The sequence below is a fragment of the Mus pahari genome, chromosome 15 (genome assembly GCF_900095145.1).
Source record: "Mus pahari chromosome 15, PAHARI_EIJ_v1.1, whole genome shotgun sequence".
Classification (NCBI taxonomy): domain Eukaryota; kingdom Metazoa; phylum Chordata; class Mammalia; order Rodentia; family Muridae; genus Mus; species Mus pahari.
The window spans coordinates 37,781,513-37,801,941 of NC_034604.1; the positions used below are offsets into that span (position 1 = coordinate 37,781,513).

The 20,429-nt window shown below is 43.2% G+C and overlaps 1 protein-coding gene across 2 annotated transcripts in view; it reads right to left on the bottom strand.

Moving 5' to 3' along the window:
* Ppp2r2b (protein phosphatase 2 regulatory subunit Bbeta) overlaps nucleotides 1-20,429 on the bottom strand; it is a 407,624-nt gene that overhangs the window by 233,432 nt on the left and 153,763 nt on the right. The window contains exon 2 of one of the 2 annotated variants that reach the window (XM_029547263.1): nucleotides 10,599-10,792. The exons of the other annotated variant lie outside the window; for it this stretch is intronic. Within the exon in view, the coding sequence (XP_029403123.1) occupies nucleotides 10,599-10,668 (70 nt within the window). The 5' untranslated portion in view covers nucleotides 10,669-10,792. The remainder of the gene's footprint in view (nucleotides 1-10,598; nucleotides 10,793-20,429) is intronic. 2 annotated transcript variants of the gene reach the window in all.

The window sequence follows — 20,429 nt, forward strand, 5'->3', positions numbered from 1 at the left end:
TACTGAAATAGACATCAAGAGATTTGGGAACAAACACAACTGATTCTCAATATACACACAACTCAAGAAGAAAAGCCAAAGTGTGCCTACAGCAGAAAGTTGCCTACTAGAGTCGCTTTATTACAAGTAAGGATCCTGACCCATTTGTGTTAGTGTACAAAATAATGGATTTCATTATTCCATTTTTACAAATATTTATCAGTATGTCTTGCTCATTTTTGCTCCTGTGTCTTCTCTCATTCCCTCCTCCAAATAATTTCTCTTCTGCTTTCCTGTATGTGGATATGTCATGTATAATGTAATCTCCTAAAATTTAAATATGTAGATAGTTTAGTCTATATTTCACATAAGAGAAAATATGCAATTTTTATATCTAAACCAAAAGCACGTTTTCTTAAGGACAAGTCTAAGTATGCTTCAATTTTTTTTTTATTGTACACACCTTTTTGACATAAACTTCCAGTGTTATAATTCTTTACGAATAACTTAATAGGATGAAAATGTTGCATAGTATTAATTTCTTACAAGTATGTAGGTGTTCTATAATAGCAGTCAGTGATCTTTTCATGACAAGGACTAGAATATATGCATATATATGTATATACACATATACATATAAAACATACATACATATAAAATATATATAATGTACATATAAAATATACATTATTTTATACACTAACACAAAATTTAATTTTAAAAGTATTTAAAAATAGGTCAGGATCCTGACTTGTAATAAAGCAACTCTAGGAGGCGACTCTCTGGCATTGGCACACTTTGACTTTTCTTCTTCAGTTGCGTGTTTATTGAGAATCAGTAGTGTTTGTTCCCAAATCTCTTGATGTCTATTTCAGTAAATTTCAGGGTAAATGAAAAAAGACTGGTGTAAAGAGGAAGAAAATGCTTATTTTAAATCAAGGTAAGTTAAATATTTTCAAATATGACAAAGAACTGTGAAGTTAAATGTAGTAGACAACTATCAACTCTGGCAGCGAAGGTTGCTCATGAGGTCACCATGCACCCGTTCAAGCTCAAGTCAATAAAAGCACCCCCTGGTCTTCGCCATCATGTGTCTGAGGTGTGCAAGAAAATACAAACCCAGAAGTGAGATTCATACAAGTCTGTATTCTATTTTTCACTGAAATTAGTGAATGCTCTTCTTCAAAGGGAACACTTGTCATTATTGGTGATGCAGCTTTTGAATTTTCTCAATTCTGTGTCACACAAGGGGTGAGAGGAATTCTTTTGTATGTCTGATATAAAAAAAAAAAAGTACCTTGTCCCCTGCCATGTTTTTGTAATTAGAAAAGACTTGGCAAAGATACAAAATCAAAGAGCCACCCAGGTCACCTTTTGACGATATAGAGGCAAACGTGGTAGCTATACACAGCTTGGCATGTGTAGTTAACTATATTTGTAGAAGGGCAGAGTGTCATCTGCTCAAATAGATGGGAAGATATCTTGAAACCAGGATAAGGAAACTTCAGCAGACCCCACCCCTCACACACACACACACACACACACACACACACCACTCACAGCACACCCTGCACTATTCTTGGCAATACAAAGCTCTGCTTAGTTTTGCATTAGGGGATATTACTCTCTACATTGTGACTGTAGAGGACATATATTGTGGCCTCCCTGCTTTCTGAAAGGGCACAAGGGATGTATAACGCGCAGTGGAGTCTTTGGTGCAGAGAAGAGAGTCTTTTATGCCTGTCAGATCCTGTCATGGGGAGTTCAGCCTCCCTGATTGGCACCTGCACTTTCCTGTCAGCGAAGCAAGATGAGCAGCACCCTGCTCACCAGATGGTTATTTGTCCCACCAGCCACCTTTGCTGCATCCCGGATTCACTCCAGCCCAGGGCTGTCTCCAGCACCCATGCTGGAAGGCAGTTCCTGCCAACAACTTTGCCAAATGGCTCCTCTCAAAGTCATGGGCTGCCCAGACAGACTGGCTCCTCCATCTGCAGCAGCTTTTGGCAAAGAGGCATTTCCCTTTCTGGCTCTACCTCCTGGATGCATCAGAGCCTTCTTGCCAGAAGAATGATCGGGCACCTCAGTAAGCGCAGGCAGACCTGGGATTCTGGAGCTGTTTAGAACTTAGGCCCGTTCCTCTCTCCCACTCCCCAAGCACAGTGTCTGAACATAACCAGATGATCATGAACGCAGACAGAGATTCAGTGCAGACCTTTACAGCCAATAAAACTACAGATTGTCCATTCCCTCCCCCATCTCTAACCTCATTAGCAGATTGGGGAATGGAAGCTCAGAGACCAAAAGTGACTGATGACTGTGGCTGGCTTGGGAATCCTACCCAGGACTTCTGATGTATATCCCATACCAGTAAACGGCCTTTCAACTTTTTTTTTTTCTCATTCACTTTCAAATTCTTGAAAAAACAAAAAAACAGGACCCTTTGATCTGGTGTTGAATAAGAGTGTTTTGAAAAACTGTGTCAGCATCATGCCTTCAGTTGTCAGAAGTTATGGTTCATCCACTGAGAAGAGGTGGTCTCTGGTAGTGTTTTTCAGGCATTTAGATTCAGGCAGACTTGGATGTGATTTGTGTCGCATCTGCTGTAGTGTAACCAATACTATAGCTTAGTATAAGGCGAATATCAACCCATGAAAACTGAGGATGATGGGAAGGTTCTCTAGAGGCCCAACTGTCCACAGCATACAGAAGGCCTCTAACTGCCGACAAAAATTTTTGTTTATGGGCACGCCGGGTCTATGTGTATTTTAGACACAGTACTGCATACATGGTAGTGGTGTGCCCGGTGCTCTCCTTTTCCTGGTCCTTGTGGTTAATTGTTTAATCAAAGGTTACACAGAGAATAAATGGGGGGGGGTAGGGGCAGGCTAATAATGTCTTCTTATCATCCTACTAACAAATAGGGACCAGCATCTATCTCATCTTTAATGACAATAAAACCAGAAAAGAGAATGTCTGCTCAAAAACACATATTATATATTTACAGGTGATCCCGTGGCAGTGTCTGTCATATAAAGACAGAGGTGGCCTTCCATCCACTCACAAAGGAGCTTCTAGGTAAACTGTGGGTACAGTCCTAACGTCTCTATGCATAGCCAATTAGGAAGCCTAGGCTAAGAAGTGTTCTGACATGGAAAAGAGCTTTGTGACTATAAAAACTGCCAGACAAAAAACAGCGTCTAAATAAAGCAAGGTATACTTATTTTAGTGAACAGCCCCATGAGGCAGACATCACCTAAAAGTTGTGAGCGTTCTCTGGTCAAAACCTGCCCACCTCTAAACGCCACACAATCCACAGTTCCCACACACCCTCCTTCATTCTTGGCAGTTGTCATGAGCCATGAAAATTTCTTCTGGGAGTTTGACCTCCCCTTCCCATTGCCCAGTATGACTCATTCATTCTCCAAAGCCAGTGAACCAGTAAATGAAAATTAGTTTTCTATGGAGTTCACACATGCCTAGCATGGTGTCACTCTTAATGTTATCTTTAGCGAACTTGGAGCCTAAGAAACAGAGGGTTCCTAGGTTATTTAGAACTACTTTGTGTTTTTAACTGGAGAGTTGAGTTAGGGATCCAAGCTAGATTTTTTTTTTTTTTTTTTAGAGCTACATTGGAAAGGCAAGAAGATGATGACAAGCCAGTTAGAACCCGTCTTCTTGTCATGGAGGTTGGGGGAGTGGGCTGTAGAGCAGCTTTGGCCTCAAGTACCTTCATATTTGTGTTCAAAAAAGATATCCCAAACAACATCTCTGCCACTCGTTCACTGTGGTCCAGGCTGAGAGCAGTTGGCACTTGTCTTTGCAAAAGGGTGCCTGGAGTATCCATTAGGATTGCCTAAGCTCAGCCCAGAAACTTACCACATTGTTAATGTCTTTGAGTGGTGGATTGAGATTCTGAATTCTCTGTTTATAAAACTCCAGCTAGTTCTCATATCTCGACTGCTTGGTTCCATAAATATTTCATTCCTTTTTATATTAGAGAGTGGAACTAATTTACAGGAGTATGTCAACTATGGGCTCTGGCATTGGGTGAGGGAATTTAGCTCCCCCTCAGTGAGAAGATAAAGAGGGCCCAGAAATGTGGTATGCTCTGTTGGGGAAGGGTTGATCTAGTGAACCCAGAAGCACTGACTGATTGAACATTAAGTGGTTATCTGCCAGTGGGTAGAACTCAGTTTGAATTTCCTCACCCCAAATCCCGTTAAGAAGTAGGGTGATTGGACATAAAGCTATTGTCACAGGCTTGGGATAAGTGTGCTTGCAATACAAATGTATTTTCTGTTTGGTTCTTTGTATCATGGGATTTATCATTCTGAAGTGAGGATAACAGTTGATTAATGCAACCACCCTCCCAGTTTTCACAAGGAGATTAGACTAGTAAACACAAGAAACACCTTGGAAAACACCTAGATTATAGTCAGAACACATGCCACCCTCTCTAAGTTGGTGTCTAAACTGGACCCTTCATTTTTTTTTTTTCTTAACTGCAAATGCCAGGGTGTAGGAATGTCAGTCTATAGCTGTGCTCTTTTCATTGAGCATTATCAATATTTTGACAGGGCTGGTGTAATAATATTCACCCCAGGTTCACTGCTATATTTCTGACCAGCACTCATAAAGGGCTTGGGATTGCCCCTCGGGACCTGGTTGCTAATAATGAATACTTGCTGGTAATTTCAATGCACTCTGGTTATTATGTTGAGTTGCAGAACATTTCCTGTCCCCAGAAAGGTCATTTACAATGGCATAAGGCATAACAGCTTCTTCCCACCTTCCATTTCAGGTTTTTCTGAGAGCTCAAACACTCATCCATATGCATTGGAAGTACAGTGCCCATCTTCCATTTGCATACAAATACCAAAGCAATTGAAGGAACTAGAGGCAGCTCTCTGTCTAGTCTGGGACATCACCTCCTTTTATTTGCCTACTGCCTTTTCTGTATCTTCATCTTAGAAGGCATCTTCACACACCTGCCCAGATTTACCCATCATCCCTTCTGGAGTTCAGGAGGGATGGAGGGTGGTGTTTCTTGGTGTGGCAGCATTTCACTGGGATAGCAGCTTTAAAGAAGTCCAAACTCAACACATCTGAGATTGGATCCTTTTTATTTTACCACCCTGCTTACACCATGACCATGTACTGTTATTTTGAAACTTTTTGTATTTGGGAAATTATTCCAATGTGAAGTGTTTTTTTGCTATAATTTCTTGATTCCAAATAGGATCAATTTCTTTCTATCCACTAACTCAAATTCTGCCCTGAAATAAACTTCTCATAGGTGTCTCATCTATTCATACGGTTTCAAATAATTTTAATATGTGCGTACTACCTAAAATAATTTAAATATTATGTCTAGGTCTTTCTTCTGAGCACCAGAAGCAGATATCTGCTTACTTTAGAGGAGTGGTTCTTTTTTGTTTTTGTTTTTGTTTTTGTTTTTGTTTTGTTTTGTTTTGTTTTTTGGTTTTTCGAGACAGAGTTTCTCTGTGTCACTCTGTAGACCAGTCTAGCCTCGAACTCAGAAATCTGCCTGCCTCTGCCTACTGAGTGCTGGGATTAAAGGCATGTGCCACCACGCCCAGCTAGAGGAGTGGTTCTTAACCTGTGCGTCTCAACTCCTCTGGCAGGTCAGATATCCTGCACACCAGATATTTACATTATAATTCATAACAATAGAATAATTAAAGTTTTGAAGAGCAATGAAAATAATTTTATGGGTGAGGGTCACCACAACATGAGGAATCTTATTAAAAGGTCACAGTATTAGGAATGTTGAGAACCACTGCTTTAGTGTCATGTGTGTGCCATGGTCCTCTTAAAACTTATCAACTTCTGAAGTCTTTTTCCTGTTTTCCTGCATGGACCCCATGTATGTATTCACACAGCAAATCTCTGGGAGTTGTCTTCAGCACCAGCTACTGCATTCACACCCAAACTCTCTTATCTAGTAAATCCAGGGCAGTCTTTCCTTAAAATGCATCTCTAATCCATCTGACTTCCCATGTCTATGGCAGCCACCACCCGGGTATCAATGTCTCCTCCTTATCTCCTGGCTGGCTTCCCTTTCCATTCAGCTCCTACTCAGCCTTCTGACCCCACCCTATATAACAGCAAGACTGAGCTTTAGGGAAAACAAAACTGACATTTCCCCTCGGTAGAAATCCTTTAATGGTTTCTCATCCATCTTTGGATGAAGTCCAAATTCCTTTGGAGCAATGAGGTTCAACAAGATCTGGCCCCTGAATATCTCTTCGGTCTCTTTTCACCCAACATTTTATTAAGATTTCCAAACAGGAAATGAACAAAACTGCTTTCCAGTAACTGTCTGAGGACCCACTTGAGTTTTATCATTAACGCTTTACAGACACTTTATCATTTTGCTATCCATTTACCCACTCCTCTCCCATTAATCATTCTTGGTTTTGGTGTATTCCCAATTAACTACAGACTCCACCCTCATTTTTAAAAATATTCTTCCCATGTAGTCTAGCTATAGTCATGCCTCCATTTCTTGAATCTGTCAGATGATATTGAATCTCTGGGTTCCTGTACCTATTGCCTCTTCTACTTAAAACACCTTTAGCTCTTGGTAATGTAGATCTCATCATTGAGTTCTCAAACTGCCAAATGATAATCTATCCTTGGGTCCCAATCTAGATTAGGACCCAATCTACATATTAATCTACATATTAACTCGCTAAATTAATTATCCCTGATAGGCTGGGCACTTTATAAAGTCAGAGGCGATGTATGTATTTAAACATTATTGTTCACGTCTGCAGAAATCCAGGTGATGTTTCTAAAAAGATTAAAGGCAGAATACACCATTCACTGGAAAGAAGTACATTAAGCAGTTAACCCATTTCTTTTTCTTCTCCTTTTTTTTAATGATGTAGAAAAAAAAAGACAGTTTTTCTTAAGGCTTCTTGGGGTAAGATGGAACTTATTGATGCCAAGATATAACCAGCGATTAACCAGTAATTAAGAAAATTGCTAAATGACAGGTTTTCTGGCTACAGGACCAGCCAAGAGAAGAGTGGTGGCTTTTGCCATATCCCTAATAACCCTTCTTCTTGAAATCAGCCCAAATCAATATACAGCCTAAAGCAAGAGAGAAGGTTTTGATATGCAAACACAGTTGAATATCAACAGTTACAGTAGATTGGGGCTGGTTTGTGGTAGGCAATACCCCGAATGCTTTCTCTGTATCAAATATATATATTACCTGTGGCATAGGTTCTAATGTGACTCCCATATTATAGCCAAGAAGACTGAGGACAGCAAAGTTATTTTAAAACATCCCATTTATGGCTCTATTCTGTGACCCCATTTGGAAGTGTACAAGATTAATCTAGAAAATCCACAGACTGCTGTAATGAAGACAGCTGTTTGGATTATTCCAGTAGATGCCTAAAATGCAGAAAGAAATTCACATTTAGATCTGAGAGATCCATGAGATGAACCTTTGGTTAGGGAACCTTGAGCCCCACGTTGACTTTATGCTTGTCACCCCAACTCCATCCTTCCTTATACATTACCCATGTGCACATTTAAAAATTACTTCTGAAAAGGTTTATACTCCAGACAGAAGCTCAGCTCATACTTCCAGGAAACCATTGTCATCTTTCTGGTCAGAGGAGGCAGCACACAGAATTTTCAAAAGGAAAGCACACAAGCTTCAGGCAGTTTCTAGCTCGAAGATTAGAGGTTCCTAAAGGGCCAACCTCATAACTAGTCTCTAGGCCCCAGGGGCTTTGGTTAGCGTCTCACTCTGGGTACCTGGAAATGCACGTAGAAACTCAGAGGAGAGGTTGGAATAGAACATACCTATGATGGAAGGAAAAGAGAAAGGTAGGAAAAGGTAGGAGAGGGTAGTGACTGTGATGGCCCACATCAAGGGAGGGAGGGAGAAAGGAAGGGAGGCAGGGAGAGAGGGAGAGAGGCAGGGACACACACACACACACACACACACACACACACACACACACACACAGAGAGAGAGAGAGAGAGAGAGAGAGAGAGAGAGAGAGAGAGAGAGANAGAGAGAGAGAGAGAGAGAGAGAGAGAGAGAGAGAGAGAGAGAGAGAGATCACAGCATTTGTATTGCTCTGAGCTAGATAAACCTGCCTGCAGCTACCACTTACAATGCAAATTGAGTTTAAAGTCCTTTACAGTAACTACATTGCAAACCCCTTTCAGCTTTAAATATAATGCTGCAGTGTAGCGTGATCAGAGCAAAGGGGGAAAGAAACATCAGAGAAAACAAGAAGGAGAGTTAACGGAAGATGGCCTGCTATGTTTGAGCAGGTTGAAGCATAAAGGTAGAGGGATAATAAAGGAAACAGAAAAGTAAGTCTATTAAAGGGCCCAGAAAGCAATCCATTAGTAAGTGAGCTTAAATTGTCAAAGAAAAAAAAAAAAAAAAGCAAAAAAGCAAAAAACCAACCAAACAACAAAAAAATCCACAAACTTTTCGGGAAGAGAATTCTGTCCAATTGGGTTTGGTGCTCTGCCTGAGCAGGCTGGTTCATTGGAAAGCTCTTTCCTTACTGTCTGGCTCAATGAAATGGATACTCCATGAAATGCACAGACCAAGACTATTAGAGAACTTCTTGCTCTGTCCAGCTTCTGTTCCATTTCCCATTCTTCTCATCCCTTCACTAAGACCAGACACAGGGGTTTAATAGATTGATTTGTATATACCAGAAACAATTTAAAGCTCTGATAAAAAAAAAAAAAAAAAAAAAAAAAAAACAACCTTGCTTCCTTGTTAAATATTCCACCCAGAATTAGAATGTATAAAAATGCAACTGAATAGGTACACAGGTAGTATCCAGGACCTTGGAAACAATAAAAGATGCCATCTTAAACTTATTCCTTTTGCAAGTAACATTCTTATACACCTGGCTTCAATGTAGTCACCTTCTTGGTTTGTTAGGTTTCTCCTTCTTGCATAATGTAACAGAAGAAAACACAAGGGGGAAACCTTCTTTCTTTGTAGTCACAAATACAAAGCTCCCTACCCACCACAAAGCTCACAGATTCAAGACTGACCTCTTTGGTGGATGGCATGACTAGATGTCATTGCTACCTGGTCATGCTCAGTCACAAAGCACAAAGACTTATAATCATACCACAGCTGTGGAAAGATTTTTAAGAATCAGCAAGAATGCTATTCATCATTGGACAGGGATGGGTGGTCCATCTTAAAAAAAAAATCATCTCCAAGATTTCCGAGCTTACAGTGTGTCTGGGTACCATAGACACGTTGGGCTTGCTGGTCCCCAGACATGGTGATGAGCGGCGAAAGTATTTTCAACAGCACTTGGAATTCTTCTGTCTAAAATTTCCAGAGATCTTTGCAGAAGGTGCTACCATTAGTCCCTCCCCCATATATGAGTTTTTCTATTTCCCTCAGAGCTCGTACCCTTACTTGATCCAGTGCATTCTTCTGATGTGACTAAATATTACTGAAATTAGCATTCTAGAAGGGTCGCAGGCTAATTATGCCTTGCTACATTTTCCCTAAGCACTTTCGCACCCATTTTCTCACAGGGACATTGCCACAGGGATTCCAACACTTTGTATTAGTTGCCGAAAATTAACACCCACAGGTAGAAAATGAGGCTCCAATGCAGAAGTTTTGTCATGCAAATAAAACTAAACCGTCTTTACTCAGTTCATACACAAAGAGCAGGATGCAGTCCACCTGCTGACTTTCCCTGCCTGCCTGCCCAGCATTTAGGCTGATGTCAGAGTGAGCTGGCTGAAAGGAGAGAGAGCCAGCAAGCCAGAGAGTGAGCGAACACAATTTCACCTCTTGGCAAAGCTCAGCTTGCTGAACCCTCCTGCTTTCTGCTGGCTGTTGATTCAGCAGAAAGTACTGCTGCAGAATTCATAATGGTGATTTTTAAAGGCCCCACGGATCCAGATCCACGTGTCAGCCTCATTCGCTCGCCGCGAATCATGATTCCCCAGCTACCTTTTTAAAATTTCTGGCTAATGTTTTTTCAAGGGGAGAGGGCTCTCCTACTTTTGCTGAAAGGCCTTTGGGTGTGTGTGTGGGGTGGGGGGAGGCTGATTGTCTGAGCAGGTAAACCAGCGAACCGGAGAAATGAATGGGTAAGAAATGAAGCTGTACGTACTCTTGCTGCAGTCACCGAGAGCCACAGCATCACTGTACCCAGAGAGGGGTGGACCAAGGTCTCCCTGAACCCCTCCCTTCTCATCTCAGTCCAAGATTCTTATAAGCGTCTTGGGACTAGAAGGTGTCATCTGCTTCCTTGGGATCATCTGTCTGCCTGGGAGCCGCACCCTGAAAAGCCTCATCCCTAAAGGCCATTTTCAACTCCCTGGGGTACCTGGTCCACCTGCTGCTGAACGTGGGGCTCTAGTCACCGAGCCCAGCTGGGATGGATTTGCCTTACCCCTAACCCCTCTGGCGGCTTGGGTGAGAGCCTACCCGGAGCCCCCGCCCAGTGCTCCAGCCCTAGAGCCTGGAGGAGTCTCTGCCACTAGGCGCCTGGCCACTGATGAAGCAGGGCTATCCGCAACTTGCACCCGACCCCAGCGGCGGAATGCGGCCGAGCTGGCATTACCTTCGGTTGCATAGCTGTGGTCGCGCAGGAAACTGTTGTTGATTTTGCGGGTATCAATGTCCTCCTCCATTGACAGCAGGCTTACTTGCGTGGGAACCAGAAGCCGGCAGACAAGTATCCATGATCCCACCCCGCAGCCAGTCTCACAGGAGAGGGGGGCAGGGGAGCCAGTGGGACTGCACCATGGTCCGAGCCTGAGGAGGAGACGGGGAGGCGGAGAGAGAAGAAAATAAAAACCCGGCAATGGAGCTGTCACCTCCTCCACTCGGTTCTCCGCGGATGCGGTGGCTCCTCCCGCACGGTGCGCTCACTTCAGCTCCAATTCCCAACGAGGATGCTGCGCCTGCCTCCTCTGCCTCCGGGTACCAGGAAGCTCTGTGTCCGCCACGAGGGGGTCTGGTCCTGCCTGACCGCCCAGGAGACGTTCCCAAGTAGGGCTGGGGAGATGCCCAACAGGTTCCCCTTGGCAGGCAGCGGCTCCAAAATGCAAAAAATAAGAGCCCTCCTCCCCCTGGGAGAGCGGGCAGCCGCGACAAAATGGTGCCTTTCCGGACCCACACTGCAGTGGCGAGATGGCAGGGGCAGGATTCAGGCTTGCCTTGCTGAGATGAGGGTGCTGGTCCCACGAGAGGGCGGCTCCCGCAGGCGGGGGCTAGGAAAGCTGGCTAGGAGCTAGGCTGGGCGCTGCAGCCAGCGCCAGCGCTCTCACCCTCACACCCACAGGGGCGCACTCGCAGCTGCTGCTGGTGCTGCTGCTCCTGCTGCAGGAGGCTGGAGGCGGCTGGTGCATTAAAGGCAAGGCTCCTCCCAACCGCGTCAGCAGCCCCGGGACTCTTCCCCAGCAGCAGTGGGAGTCCAGGCAGAGGCTGTGGCTGCTCTCTGCTGCAGAGGGGTGCAAGCAGCAGCCAAGGATACTTGGACAGCGAACGGTAGATTGCTGGTTCACTGAAGAAAAAAAAGGCGTGGAGGAGCTCTTCCAATCTCTCCCCTCTGGTGCCATACAGCCAAGGGCAGGGGCTGGCTTGTGCACGGAGGCCCTTAGCTCACTGCTCTGCTCCTGACACCTGCCTGCACTTCATTCAGGACAGTGTTTAGAAGTAGGTTCCTTTGGGTAGAAGTCCGCACCTAGGTCTCTTTTGTTAACCGGATATGATGTAGACTGACCCTTGCTGAAGTTCAAGGGTGAAGTCAGGAGCTCCAAGCCTGGAGAGGGCTAGAAGAGGAGCTTATTCAAAGCTTTGCCCCCAAGCTTGGACTAGAAAGCAGAGCAGGGGACAGAGCTTTGAGACTGCCATTCTGTCAGATTGATTCCTTTCCAAGCAGGCTAACATCTAACAGTGAGGAACCACTTGGCAGTGGTGGCACATGCCTTTAATCCCAGCACTTGGGAGGCAGAGGCAGGTGGATGGCCTCTAGTCTACAGAGAGTTCCAGAACAGCCAGGGCTACACAGAGAAACCCTGTCTCAAAAAACCAAAAACGAAAAAAAAAAAAAAAAAAAAAAAAAGAAAGAAAGAAAAAAAGAAAAGAAAAACACATCGGTGTCTACAGGCAGAGGCACAGTCTAAAGAGCACAGGGTGAGTTATGGGTGAATATATATTCAGCATGAAGGAGCTCACTCTCCATAGCACTTTGAGTTCTGTTTTGAACAGACACAGGGAGCTTTTCTGCTCAGGTGTTCAGAATACCTTCCGTGTGCCCTCAGCATGTTAAGTCTGTGAATGCAGAAGAAAGACTGGGACCAAAGTGATCCACTATGACCCAGATGGACTATAAAGGCACAAAATGGCACAAAAGATGTGTGTGTGTCGGGGGTGGGGGTGGCGTCAGAGGAAAGGCAGGGTCCACTTTCCAGTCCACATTTCCCCAAGTTGCAAATACTACATTTGAAAGAATATGATGCGATCACTGTTATAAAACACAAAATAATTCAATGGAGCCATCCAAACTACCAGATGAGCAATTTGGAGAACTTTCCTCGTGAAATAGTGTTCATTTCTATGGGTGCCGCTATAGGGAGAGACATCAGCAAATGTCATGCTCAGTTAAACTCCGTGAGTTTAGCCAGATAGGCCCTGGGGGATCTGTGAGTTAATTATATACATACAATGAATGCTGCAGCTAACACGATTTAGAAAGTAGTCGAAGTTCAAAAAAAGGGAGGGGGTGGGGAGGAGGTGGGGGGGTAGGGGGAAAAGAACTGCCACTAGGTTTCTAAGAAAAAAAATAGATGTTTCTGTTGAGTAGAAAATGGTACTGTTTCCAAGTCTAAAAAGGAAGTGCATTTCTTGGGGGGGGGGAGTCAGGACAGAAATGTTTCCCCACAATTAGGAGTTGAAAGGTGAGCTTCCTGAGCAGTTATGCCCTACATGGTTGTTTGACTATGTATTCAAAGGCCATGTGTGAAATTCAGTAGCAGAGGGGACTTGGTACAAGCTGGTCCAGTCCACTTCAGTAATGGCAGTCCTAGTGGTATCTTCCATGTAGAGCTGGGCGTCTCACGGAGGCTTTAGGGTCCCAGAGTCCTTTCAGCTTCTCTGGGAGATTAGCACATGGTGAGGAAGGGTCAGAATGGAAAGATCAGTGAATCTTTCAGTGAGTGCATCATGGTGCCGAGATCTCTTGCCTTCAGTTGAAATGATTTTTGGCTGCAGCAGCAGGGTTTAGGACATACTGGGAAATTCATCTCTTGTCTTTTTAGAACATGGGCTGGACTGGCATAGAGATGTCTAGTGGGCCAAGTGGGCTCAGGCTTATTGGCCAGACTGGGTTTGAGGAATGTTCTATAGTCACCCATGAGAAACATACCTCTCTCCAGCCTCCAAGTCTACTACATTTTTCCTTTTGCATTTCCTGCAATATTCTGCCTTCATTTGCTCAACAGGACACAAGACACAAGGAATAAGAAGGCAAATGAGAAGGATTCACACTTCCACTCATTAAGAAGATTTGCAAAGTTCTGAATGGCGATGTCTATTCAGTGAGACCACACCATAAACCTCTATTATTCTTTGTTTTCACAATTATTTTTGTCTTCTTATGATAATTTATTTAAAAATATTTGTTTATTTATTATTGTCAGATATTTTCATCAAGGATACAGTATCAGGTGCCTGCCACTTAGCAGATGCTCGCTTATATGTATTGAACTGTACTATACATTGAACAAATAAGTAGTCTTTTGTTCCTCTTGTCACACTAAAAATCATACAAAAAAGTTGATTGCCAGTGTGCAGTTTTCTAGCGTATAACCTCTACAGCTATGGGAATAATTGTTCCCATTGAATTCTATATGTATGCATGCCAAAATCACTAAATATTTGATAACCGCTAGGACTGTAGTAAATACTGGGGGATGGAAAGATAACTCATCAGATAAAGGTGCTGACAGCCACACCTGATAACCAGAATTCGCTCCCCAGAACTCACATAGTAGAAGGAAAAAACTGACTCCTGGAAGCTGTCCTTTGACTTTCTCATGCATGGTGACACACACACACACACATACAGACACACACACACACACACACAGAAAATGCAATAAAAATTTAAATCAACAGACCACAGCATAGCATCAAATATCAGATGGTTTTCATCTACCTATTACTGTGTCCTTGAGCAGGTTACAAAATCTCACTGAGTCATAGACTGTCTTACCTATGAACCGGGGAGAAAATGGTATCAATTTCATAAAGTCACTGTGAAGATAAAATAAATAAAATAATACAGGGAAAGAAAACACTGCTTTCACTTAGAGGTTCTGCTTTGTTCACCATCATTATCACTTAATTGATTTCTAACAAATATGTGTGTCAGATACTGACACGGGACCAAGGTTTCACACATCAATTCATGAGATAGTCAGTCTGTTATCATAGACCTCAATGTCTAATTTGTAATTTAAATAAAAGGGGCTACATGCTCCAAAGGGGGCTGCAGAGGATATTCTGAAAGGCTGACCTAATTCAGCCTTGTGTCTACACTGAGAGAGCCAATTGCAAATACACAGCCTTCTTAAGTTATCCTACTGAGCATGGCAGCCTGTATATGTATCTTTTTATAACTCACTCTTGTTCTTGGTCTCCTCGCCCAACACAATTCTCCACTACTTGCCTGACCAGCCCTTGCTTCTGACACTTACTGAGACCTCTGAGCTCAATCAGTCCAATTAGTACATTAAACAACTATAATTTTATCAAAACCTTTGATCCATTTGAGTCTAGAGTCTTAATGTATATTTCAGGTGTCGGGCAGTCCTGATTTGTATCCTAGCTCAGGCATTTAAGAATTCCTTGAGCTTTGACAGTTAGTTTAACATCTTTGAGTCCCTGTGTCTACAAAGCAGGCTGGCGTCCTAGAAGCCACTTCCCAGGGGCTTCAGGTAGTTTCACAGACAATGTAAGGAAAGCACTTGGTTCAGGCTTGAACCAGAGCCAGATCCCATGGGATGAACTATGGTTCTTTCTCAGCAGTGCTTCTCTGTCTGAAGAGAGCTAAAGAGATACACTCGCTACAAGTCAGTCTTCACCGGAACATGTGACCCAGAAACCTGAGTTTTATAACCTTTGGCTGTCTCAATGAACAACTCAAAAAAAATAATGAGAATACTTTAGTTCTTTGTAAAAAGAAGCCTGTAAGCTATAATGTTGATACAAATATGAAGAAAGAGACGTCTCCATTCTTGTTGATTTCATATCTAGCTACACTTCCCCATGGAGGAATCCCATGGATTTCCTCTCCGGGATCTCTAGTCATCCACTCTCTGAGGTGGTTTTTGCGTTGGCTGCCCAGAGACTGGCCTCTTGAATTTCAAGCAAGTTTGTAATTCTGCAGCATACTGCAGCATGAATGATTCTTTAAGATGGCATTTAATGCAGGAAGAGAAAACAAAGCCTCTTGCCCTCCCAGTACCATGTGAACTTTAGATTAGGGAGTCCTGCCAGCCAATGTTGTGTAGGATTCATATCTGTCCAACTGTGCTTTGAGTGACATCTTGATATCAGCGTATAATCTGAAATATGCTCAGTGAGACCATTGACATCATAAGTTTTTTGTTTTTTTTTTTTTTTTTTTTTAAACAGCAAAATACAATATAAATCAAGTTGTTTTTTTTTTTTTTTTTTCAAATGTGAGAGCCTGTCTCTGAACACTTACCAGCAGGCCAATAGAAACTCACCAACCCTTTGCACCTTCCCTGTTAGCTGTGCAACACTCCCTCTGATTTCTCAATACTATACTCCCAAATTGAGTCAATTCCAAAGCATTCCATTATCCAAGGAACTTCTACATTGATATTAAACAACTCATGAATTCCTACCTTTAACACAAAGATTTCTCATATTTATCAGAAGAACCCTGATGAGTTCTTTCTTTCAGGCTGGATATAAAACGGTCATGGTCGTGGCAGACCCTGAGTGATTGCTTCTGGAAGACTCGAACACCTGACAATGTAAGGAATGCTGGTCATGCCTACTCTCCAGGAATCTTTCTTTTCTCCTATCCTGGCTCCACAGATACCTTATCCTCACCTTTCATAAACCTAGGTGTGAAACAAAAATGTCTACAAAAACATTCATCATCAGCCTCTCTTCTTGTCTACGTGGGTGCTGATGTAATCAGTCCAAAGGTACAGAATCCCAAGCCCAGATCTGAAGGCCAGAAAGAAAACATCATCTTAACTAGTGTCTCAATCAGTGGTTCTGGAGTTAAAATAGGCTGCCTCGTATGGAGATTGTTTTAATTTGCATCTATTTATTTAGTATATGTGATGATTTCTAAAACCAGTTAAACAGCTCTTGGGGGCATTGTCTAGCACCTGATTACCACACTTAAAGCAAAGCTTTAGTATAACTTATAAACAAGAATATATGCTGGAAAAAAACTTGTACATCTAAAAAAAATGTACCAAAATATCACTTTAAAGAAATTATTCAGCTGGGTGTGGTGGCGTACACTTTTAATCTCAGCACTCAGGAGGCAGAGGCAGGCAGATTTCTGAGTTCGAGGCCAGCCTGGTCTACAAAGTGAGAAAGAAATTATTCTTAGAAAATAAGTTATGATTTAAAAAATTAAACATGAAGTTATTTCTCTGAGCCTTATTTGAGAAATAGGAACCAACTTAAGCATCCACTCACAGAATTGGTTGAGCAAATGAGCATGTCTTCATATGTTGAGCAAGTATTGAGCTGTCGATACAATAATGGTAGACAACATTTAATAGGCACCAGTGCAGTAGGCTCTGTGCATAGGGCTTTATTTTCCCCAACTCATTGAATTCTAGCTACAGTTCCTAAAGTAAGCGCCATAATTATCTCTATTTTACTGATAGCAGAGTTAAATAAGGTAGCTGTCAAAGAAATGGGAGTCCACCTCAGCTATAGATGGTCTTTGAAGGCCGAGTACTTAATCACTGTGCCGGTGGGATGGGATCCCCTCAAGGTCTTTTCTAAACTACCTGCCTCTAAATTCTGATTCATGCCTCACTATATTCTGTCAGTTGAAAATCACAACTGTTGGGTTAGTGAGGATGTGATAAAAACGACTGTCATGCATCTCTGTAGGACTGCAGGGTGCAGCCACACAATATCACAGCAGTATTATTCAAAATAACTCAAAGGTTGACACAACCGAAATGTCCATCAACTAATGGACTCTCTCTCTCTCTCTCTCTCTCTCTCTCTCTCTCTCTCTCTCTCTCTCTCTCTCTCTCTCACACACACACACACACACACACACACACACACACACACACACACACACACAGTATTTAGCAATGAAAGGCAGTGAAGTACTAATCCATGCTTTGTCATAGATGAAACCTAATAAAGCTATGGCTGGTGAAAGAAGCCAGACAAACATCCATTTTTCTGAAATGTTAATAGGCAGATCTGTAGGCAGAAAATAAGATTAGCGATCGCCAGAGGCTGGGGAAACTGCGACTGGGTTCAGGCACTCTTTTGAGGGTAGTGGAAATGCTCTAAAATCAGAGAGGGTCCATAGGCGGTCATATCACTCTGAAGATCCTTAGAACCAATGAATACTTTTCCGTGTTTTACTCTGTTACCTTTCTGTGGCACAAATCTTTGGAAACTATTTTACATTTAAAGATGTCTCACAATTGGCTGTAGTTCTAGGGATAAGGAATCCGATGTGACAGCGTTACCCTGACTGGATAGCAGGGTTGAAGAGGGGCTGTCCCCAAAATGCCATTCCACTCACAACAGAGTTTCAACATATCCTCCCAGAAGCCAACCGTTATTCTTCTAAAGGACAGAATTATAATTTGATGAACCTCAAAGTTATTTCAAGCCATACAAACAAAATGTGAAGACATATAGGGTCATACCCATATACATACATATTATGCAAAATAGACAATTTGAATGGAATTTTCATCTTTTTCTAAAACTCTCAAATTGAATGAACAGAATATCAAAAGACAAAAATCTTAAAACAGTGCCTACATGGCATGCCATAATCCATACTGACCCTCTGGCAGTTACCCCTCTAAAAGGCCAACTCTTTGACTGAACACCTACGGCTTGAATTTTAGCACAGCAACAAAGCCAAATATCCAGATATAATTGCCCAAGAAAGAATTTTTATGGTTGTGAATCTAGTATCTGTTACGGTTAATGCACGATTTCCTATGTATGAGAACAAGCAATGCTTTCTTATATTAGACTGGAGAGGAGAGTTTTGTGATCACATGATCAATGGAAGACTCTCTGATGAACTTTAGAAATCGGTACTTCATTGCCTTTGAGACACCTATGTGACAGTTTTAAGTGTGCAATTGCGCACACCCTCCCTCCCAGGGTTCTTCCCCCCCAGCCCCCACCCCCACCCCACTCTTTCCTGTCCATCATTCCTCTGAGTCTCCAGCTGCGTGAATGTTAGCCATGAAGCCCATTTGCTGATTCCTCTTCACTCCTTTGACTTGTAGAGGCCAGAGTTCTGGACTTCACGAGCCACGTCCTTTCCTCAGCTACCACCCACGCGAGCGAGGGATTACACAGCCTCAGACCTGACTTTGAGCAGATAACTCTTCCCTAGACACTCTCAGCGGCAAGGGCCACTTCTCTGGGTGCCTTTGATGCACCTCCGTCCTTAGTGCTGCCTGCCACGCCAGCTCCACTTCCTGTCACTGAACTCTCCTCTTCCCCACATGCTTCCCATCAGATCTGCCAACTCCAACTCCAGCATGCATCTGTAATAGACCACCACCCAGCTGCTATGGCATGCTGCTCTAGTTATAGGGAATGTTTCAACACTAGCCACTCTCCAGGAAACCCTGAAGCAGCCTGCTGTGTCATTGCTGTGATAGTTTTTAACATTTTAATTTAATTCTCCCCCCCCCCTCTCTCTCTCTCTGTGTGTGTGTGTGTGAAGTGTATGTGAAGTGTAGGATTGTGTACATAACTGCAGTGCCCACAGAGGTCAGAAGAAGTCATCAGATCCCCTTGAGCTGGGGTTATAGGGCATCGTGTGTGAGCCACATGATATGGGAGCTGAGAATTGAAAGGAGGTCCTCTACAAGAGTAATACAAGCTCTTTGCAGTTCAGTCTGTTAAAAGCTAAGGGTCATGACCTCTACCATAGGATACAGGCAGCAGGAAAACCAGTCCTTTAACATGTGAATCACCCCACATCACTTTTCTACCCAAAGCCTTTCACTGGGTCCCTCTATATTTGGACCAAAAGCTTTTTGAGATGTTTTAAGGATTGAGCTCTGGCTATAGTTCTATTTTATCATCCACCCTGTAGTACCACAAAATACTCCCAACTCCCCTACTGATGTGGGGGTATCTTAATTTCTCATTAAATAGTATAGGGAAACACTCTTATCCTGCAACTGTGGGGCACATGGACCGTGCCACCAGAGGAAGTGGCATAGAACTGGTAAGGTAGAATTTGTCCAAATGTCAAAAATCTCAAAACCTGAGATTTGAAATGTCATCCTGAGACCAACAGGAGCAGGACTCACTCCATCCCTGCTTTCAGTGCCTGCCTCAGAGTATGAACCCGCCCCCCCAACCAAGTGGTCACAGGTACTCAGTCATATAACTCCACACCTGGACATCTTCCCCATGCTAATGCAACATCTCAGTAGCCTTAGCCTTTAGCCAGTTTGACCTTTGCCCACCCTGGATAATCTCACCCCCTTCCTGAAAGCTACATAACCCTTGGTTCATCCCAAATAAAGTATATGTATATAAACCCACCATGACTAAAGGTATAAGCCCAAGCTAAGATCATCTCAGAGAGCTGTTTCATTAAAGATCACTGGAGAAGGCTAAGATTCTTGGAGAAGGCCTTCCCTCTTTCCCCCCACCCCCAGGGCACTGCTTCATCCTTCCAGCCCAGTGTGCAGTGACATCTGGACACCCTGAGAGGGAGAAAGCAGAAGACCTGGAACCACAGCTTTGTCCTGGACTCTGCTTCACTCTTCCCAGCCTGGTGTGCAGCTGTGTCTGACACTTTAGGGGGAAGAGTGGGCTGTGGACTCCACCCATTCCTGACTTCACCCAGTCTTCTTGGAGCTGGTCTAATGGCAGCCACCTCCAGACACCCCAAGAAGAGAGGTGGAACCGAAAACCACACAGAACCTTTGCATCTGCTTTCCTCTCTGACGTCAAGGCCATCCGCAGAGTCTATCATAGCTCAGCAGTTTGGCTTCTTTGAAGATTTGCTTCCATATCAATCTTTCTGGGATGCTTTTCTCTGTATGAAATAAAGCCATTACCTTCTTCTCCACCAAAGCTCTAACCAGCGGTTACTCTAAGGTAGTGGTTCTCAACCTGTGGGCAGCAGTATCCTACATTTCAGATA